This window comes from Microtus oregoni, unplaced genomic scaffold (genome assembly GCF_018167655.1).
Source record: "Microtus oregoni isolate MIOR12 unplaced genomic scaffold, Mior012 000025F_ref0000491, whole genome shotgun sequence".
NCBI classification, from domain to species: Eukaryota; Metazoa; Chordata; class Mammalia; order Rodentia; family Cricetidae; genus Microtus; species Microtus oregoni.
In genome coordinates this window covers 19,729,108-19,736,140 of record NW_024543084.1, presented here as the reverse complement: position 1 = coordinate 19,736,140, position 7,033 = coordinate 19,729,108, and the positions used below count along the sequence as shown (strand labels likewise).

General features: G+C 43.6%; 1 protein-coding gene across 1 annotated transcript; it reads left to right on the top strand.

Moving 5' to 3' along the window:
- The first annotated feature begins 355 nt into the window (after nt 1-355).
- Nucleotides 356-7,033, top strand: LOC121463133 (N-acetyllactosaminide alpha-1,3-galactosyltransferase-like). The gene is made up of 5 exons (XM_041675234.1): nt 356-432; nt 1,316-1,348; nt 3,511-3,564; nt 4,281-4,424; nt 6,340-7,033. Exons 1-5 carry the CDS (start codon nt 356-358, stop codon nt 7,031-7,033), a joined length of 1,002 nt encoding a protein of 333 aa, XP_041531168.1.

Below are 7,033 nucleotides of genomic sequence, written 5' to 3'. Positions count from 1 at the left end.
ACCACTAGGTCGTGGCCTACCAGAAAAGTTTAAGCACGTCTACCTCCGGCCACAAATCCATGGCATCTCCCTGACTCTGCTTTCTTTCTCCCAGCATTCAGTTCTGTCTTCTCCGCTTACCTAAGTTCCACCCTATCAACTAGGTGAAGGCAGTTTCTTTATTCATTATCCTATGAAAGCAACACACAAACAAAAGGAACTTCTACACCAGTTCCCCACAGCTTACTCTGTGTACACGGAGTTCCCCCCCAGCTTGCTTACACTGTGTATGCAGGGTTATCCACTGTTCTGTATCTACTCTTTAGATAGCACTAAACTTATTCAACTCTCATCTTCTTTTTACTCCAGGAAAAGAATGAGATACAAAATATTAATCCTGTTACTATTGGTTTTAATGTCTCTGTGTGCCCTGTATAGAGAATACCATTTCAGGTAAATGGGAAAACTTAATGTTGTATGTTTATATGTGGTAAAAATCTGGTGAGTCAGAAAGTTAACAGGATTGCCCCTTAAGTAAATCCACAGCCAAATGCATAAATCCAAACATACACAAATTATATTCAAGTGGGTCTGCATAAATAGAGCCCCCGTCACCATTCTTTGTTTCTCATTATGTCAAAGATTTTTTTAAGAGTGCTGTAGATAGCCATGCATGGTGGCACATACCTTTAATCCCAGCACTTGGAAGGCCGAAATAGGCAGATCTGAGCTGGAGGCCAACCTGGTCTACAGAGCGAGTTCCAGAATAGTCAGGGATTCGCAGAGGAAACCCTATCTCAAAAACCAAAACAAAAAAGCTGTAGGAGAAGCAGTGTGAGGCTACCACCTCCTGAAACAGATGATGTCTTTAAGGAAAGAGGTCCTACTGTTGACGTAAGGTAGGAAAGAGGTCCTACTGTTGATGACGTAAGGTACATGATGTGTAGTCACTCCACAAATGTGAAACAAATAGACTTCCTAGTTAATAACAAGTTTCTACTAATAACACGAATTAATCTCATTTATTTGTCTCCAGGAGTTAGTAGGTAGTGAACATGTTACTTCCTGAGATTGTAGCTAGCATGGTGGTGGAACCTTGCCTAGTAAGAACAAGGCCCTGAGTTCAGTCTCAAGCATGGCAAGGAAAACATGAATATATAGGACATGAGGCTCCAATGTAGAGATCCTTATCACGTTTACTACATTGTCTGGACAATCAGCAGTGCACTTCAGTAGTATATTTTGCAACATTAGTTAATAAGAAAGCTAGATGACTTGTGGTAACCCTTTGTAGAAATCTCAAAATAATATAATGCTTTTTTTTATTCCCCCTAAGTATGAAGAAACTGCAGATGACATATCAGTGCTGGTAAGTGTTTATTTAAAAATATGCCATGACCTGTCATCTGAGGACAAAGCTGGTTGAAAAGCTTGACTACCCATGAATCCATGTCTCCTTCAGTCAGATTAAACCAGCTCTGTTTTATAAACACATGCCAGGTCACAATGCCAGGAATCTAAAAGAAAAAAAAAAGGGCAGGTGGGCAGAGTGCCACTTCTGATGGAGGGGTAGGAATGGCTAGGGCAATGTATCAGCAGGAGGCAGAACTTAGGCCCTGTGAACTTTGTCTCTTTGAAAGCTCTGGGCAAGCACACAAGTACAAGGCTTGATTAAAGACTGCCAGGAGCCACGGTCATGAAGTCTCTCAGCAACATGGCTGCCTAAGTGTGCGCTGAACAAGGACATCACCAATAGACAGGCCTAAGTAGACGGGGAGAGGCTACCACAGGACCTCAACCCTGCACAAAGAACCACACACACAAGAAACGCCGAGAGTGGGAGAAATTGTCTTCCCTAGGGAAGAGAACACTAATTAGGTATCCGATATCAAATAGTCAGCTCTGAAAACATACAAACAGGTAACATTATATGGACTAAACAGGTTATATTTAAGAATGTGTGTGTATACATATACATATCTATATATATGCATGTAATCAAAAAGTTCATATAAAAAGAGTCCATGAATTTGAAATAGAGCAAAAAGGGGGGTGAAGATTGGAAGGGAGGAAGGAGAAAGGGGAAATATGAATTAGGGCATAATCTCAAAAATAAAAGAAATAATAATAAAAGGCCATCGGGAGATTGCAGTAGCCTCCTTATCATGGATTTGAAGAGGGTTGTCATGGGAACCCACAGTGGTGAGCAGCAGCTGTGCTTTCGGATGCTGTGTCCAGCACTGTGTCTTGTGATGATTCTGTCACAGCATCCTGAGTGGACCAGGTCTGCCTGGGCCGTGCATTAAAGTGATTGAGAAGGAAGAGAACTGTAGGCAGTGGTGCTCGCTTGTAATCCCGGTACTCAGAGTATGGGGCAGCAAGATCAGGAGCTCAGTGTTGCCTGGCTGCACAGTGAGTACAAGGCCAGCCTGCATAGACAACAACAATATACAAAAAATTATGTTTCCTCTCTCAGTAGGACAGCAGCTTCCGGTTACTCCAATGTAGCAGAACCTTCCCTCCCCCACCCCCGGCAAAGACAGAAACATTCAAGGAGTGGCCACTGCAGAAGAAGGTGGAAGAGGGCATGGGTTAATATACTTCCTGGAAAATCTACTTATTCAGTTATTATTTTCTTTCTCTCTCTTTTCCTTTCTCCTTCCTTCTTTCCTTCCTTCCTTCCTTCTTTTTGAGACAGGTTTCTCTGTGTAGCTCTGGTTATCCTGAAACTCGCTCTGTAGACCAGGCTGGCTTTGAACTCAGAGATCTGCCTGCCTCTGCCTCCTGAGTGCTGGGACTAGAAGTGTGCCCCAGCATCCTCCACTCTAGCAAACGGATTTGCTATCATACATTCCAACAATAATGCTTCCTATTATCATTGGTCCCTCTAGAGTTGGAGTTCTTTAACCTAGTGCACCAATACACACCCTCTGAAGGCAATGGCAGTCAGAGTTAGAATTGAATGCTATTCCTTGGTCACACCCCGCCCTCAATATAATCTACAGCACAACCCAGCTCCATGCCTGACCAATCTCTTCACCAGCTCAGCTCAAGATGAAGTCTCCACGGTGCCCTTCTGCCTAGGTTGCCATTAGAGTGTGGGGCAAAGAGGAAAAATGACTTCAAGTATGATGATAAAAGATCTTTGTGCTTCAATTTCCTTTTCTAGTAATATGGGGATGAGAATAATAATGATGGTGATAGGATCTAACAGAAACAATAAAAAAAGGCAGGGCAAGGCAAGGCAAGGGAGCCCAATTTCTGTGAGCTTGTGGCCAGCCAGGGCTACAGAATAAGACCCTGACTCAAAAACAAACAAAAATCCAAACAATTCAGAGGCAGAGATAAATTTGGAAGTGAGATGTCAGGAAGCTGAGGGAACTTTAAATTCTCCCTGGACCAGGGAAGTGGACAGGGGAACTAGGGAAGCCACGAAGGCTGCTGGGCAGCACAGTCTCCATGCTGATGCCATTTGGAGCTCATCGGTATTGCTCATTGCTGACTTTATATCTTAGATTATCTTTCCTTTAGGTCTCTGGGAAACCAGCCAGAACCACAGCTACCAACAAACCGGTTTAATTCCACCTAAGAATGTAAATCTGAATCTATGAGGTGAATTCATGAGTGTTGATAGGTGGCACAGATGGCGCTGTCAGAAGTGTGTGTGCTTAGTGCCAAGGAGGCAAGAAGGGGCATTGGATCCCTTGGCTGGAAGTTATAAAAGTTTGTGAGTTACCCCAGTGCTGGGCACTAAACTGTGGTCCTCTGCAAGAGCAATACACACTCTTAGTGGTCGGACCGTCTTTCTAGTCTCTTCTTTTCTTTCTTTCCTTTATTTACTTTTAAAATATACATTTCTTGAGACCTAGTCTCAGTCTATATACAGCCCTTGCTGACTTGACCTCACAGTTGTCTCAGCCTCCTGATGATTGGGCCATTTCTAATATGATGCTTCTCTGGTTTATCATGGATTTGGGTTAGACACAGTGGGTCGCTGCCTTCAGATACAAGGCTTTGGGTTAGACACAACGGAAGGCTATCTTCAGATACAAGGCTTTGGGTTAGACACAATGGAACGCTGCCTTCAGATACAAGGCTTTGGGTTAGACACAGTAGGATGATGCCTTCAGATACAAGGCCTTGGGCTAGACACAAAGGAATGTTATCCTCAGATACAAGGCTTTGGGTTAGACACAATGGAACGCCACTTTCAGTTACAAGGTGTTGGGCATTGGTAGTAACTCTCCTGATGCCAGGATGACATATTTTACTTTAAAATTCTGTCTTTCTTACAGATACGGCATGAACTCGACACACATGCGCATGAGAACTACCAACTGGTCAGCTCCGATTGTGTGGGCCGACACATACAATAAGTCGGCCTTGAAAAAGTATTATAAAAAGCATCCAGTTGCCGTGGGGCTGGTTGTGTTTGCAGTGGGGAGGTAATAATGTCAGGTGTCCCTTACACTCGGGCTTTTCATTGTAGGAAGTGGGGACTAAGCTGCTTTAGAATTATTCTCTAAGCCAATTCTTGCCATAATTCAAAATATTACCTCTCACAAGATCCACACCAAAGGATCCCAATTCCCCAGCTTTCCTCTATGATCTGATCTTCACGATCTTCCTCCAATAATAACTTAATTTCGTGGGTCTTTTACTAGTCATCTTAAAATAAGTTTATACCTCTGTTATAACCACTCCTCACTATCCCTGCATTTAAGCATTAAGTAATTTTCTCTATCCTATGTACCCCCCAGGTGATAAGTAACCGCCTTTTGAAAATCCCACTTAGTTCTGCATATCGACTCTCAGAGGAACAGAACAAACTAAGGGAGCTGCAGTCATATGCGGCAGAATTTTTATATGCTACATTTTTCTGACCACTAATCATAAGGTTAAAAAACAAGCCTATAGCTGGACAGTAGTGGTGCATGCCTTTAATCCCAGCACTAGGGAGGCAGAGGCAGCCACTGAGGGGTGCCACTCCACACGGGCGTTGCTCAAGAGAGACAGGCCCAGTCTTAGCATCTTTGTTGGGGTAGCAGATCTTCCAACAGCATTGTGGCTTAGCGAGGCCAGTCCCTTCCTTCTCTTTTCTCGTGTACATGCTTACTATCACACCTGTGTAAAACAGTCCACTCAACAAGCATTCTTTCTAGATGCGTGAAGTATTCTCTGTGGTAGACCATGTTTAGACACAAGAGTGAAATAAATTATAAAACTAAAACTGAACGAAATGTCTCCTATGATCACACAGGAATGAAAATTGTTAAATCAATTATAGGATAAAACAAGGAAAATTCATAAATATGTGAACATTATATTGGACACTACACACTTTTTTAAATTTAGCTTACAAACAGTGGATTTCATTATGACACTTTGATGCATGTATCTAATTGTGCTATGCTCACAGTCACCTCTCGTTAGTGAGACTGGGTGACCACACCTTCTTAACTGATACCGTATCAGGCTTTCGACTGATTAATTAAATGGACCCCCTTTTAAGAGCTGTCCTGCAAAAATTAATGCAGACAGATGCTGGGCAGCAGTGAAAGAATAAAGCAGCTTAGAAGAAGACGGAAGGGAATGTTTTCATTAGCGAACGGAGGTTTCCGAACCGGCCACAGACATATGGGCAGCTAGGACCCCCTTTATTTGAACAGCAGCAACCAGCACAGAACAACTTCAGCAATGCTGTTCATACTTCACAGATAATATTAGATGTCCTACAACGTTTCCTCCTGACCGTTAGTTATGGTTTATCATTAGCCTGTTTCTCAAACTGTAGACCAGTATCCAGGACTTATTTCTAAGGATTCCATAGCGTTACTGGAGTGGAGCCCCAAATGACTACCTTTCCTCTTTCAAACTTGCCTGAGTCCATCATCGCCCCGAGAATCTCTTCCTGGTTTCCAAGAGTGGAAATGAGAAAACATTTTCCAGTGCAGTGATCCTGCTCCCGCAGGAAGGCTCACGGTACAGAGCAATGCGGGCGATAGAGTACGCAGAGCCGGCCGTGCACGGAAGGCCCAGCCGCAGGAGCCTGAGCAGACTCCCCTCACTTTCCCCGCTGCATTGCCCTGGCAACCCTGAACTCTGTCCTTCGCTTTGCACACAGCTCAAAACGTGCCTCCTTACCTCACTAGCTTCCGTTCCCTCTCACGAAGAGCCCTCTTCAGTCCCACGATCTATAGACCCCGGTAGTGTCACTTTCTTCTGTACTGCTCAAAGCGAATGGTGGCTATCTGGTTGCTTGGTTGCGTTGCTGGAAAAGCTAGGACCAAGCGATGGAGACTGTGTATGTTCCACAGAAACTGGAGGAGGAAACTCAACTGCTTCTTATTTATTTTGCAGATACCTTGGGTACTACTTGGGTAACTTTCTGATATCTGCTAATACGTTCTTCATGGTCGACCAAAGGGTCATCATTTACGTCATGTTGGACGACTTTTCTTATATGCCACTGATAAGTCTGAATCGTCTCCGGACGTATAAAATTTTTAAAGTTAAGCGAGAGAGGAGGTGGCAGGACATCAGTATGATGCGCATGAAGATCATCAGTGAACACATCGCTGATCACATCCAGCATGAAGTGGACTACGTCTTCTGCATGGATGTGGATCAAATATTCAAAGGCAGCTATGGTCTGGAGACCCTGGGCGAGTCCGTAGCTCAGTTACACACCTACTGGTATAAGGAAAGTCCGAACAAGGTGCCTTTTGAGAGAAATGAGGCGTCCGAAGCTCATATACCGCTGGGGCAGGGGGATTTTTATTACCACGCTGCTGTCTTTGGAGGTACAGCCACTCAGGTTCTCAAGATTACTACGGAGTGTGCCCAAAGAATTATGAATGATAAGAAAAATAATATCGAAGCAGTCTGGCATGATGAAAGCCACTTGAATAAGTATTTCTTTCTTCATAAACCCACGAAAATCTTGTCACCAGAATTTTGCTGGGATTTACGTAAGGATAAGACTCCTGATATTAAGGCTGTTAAGCTCTCTTGGAATTCTAAGCATTATGAATTTCTTAGAGAGGAAGTATAG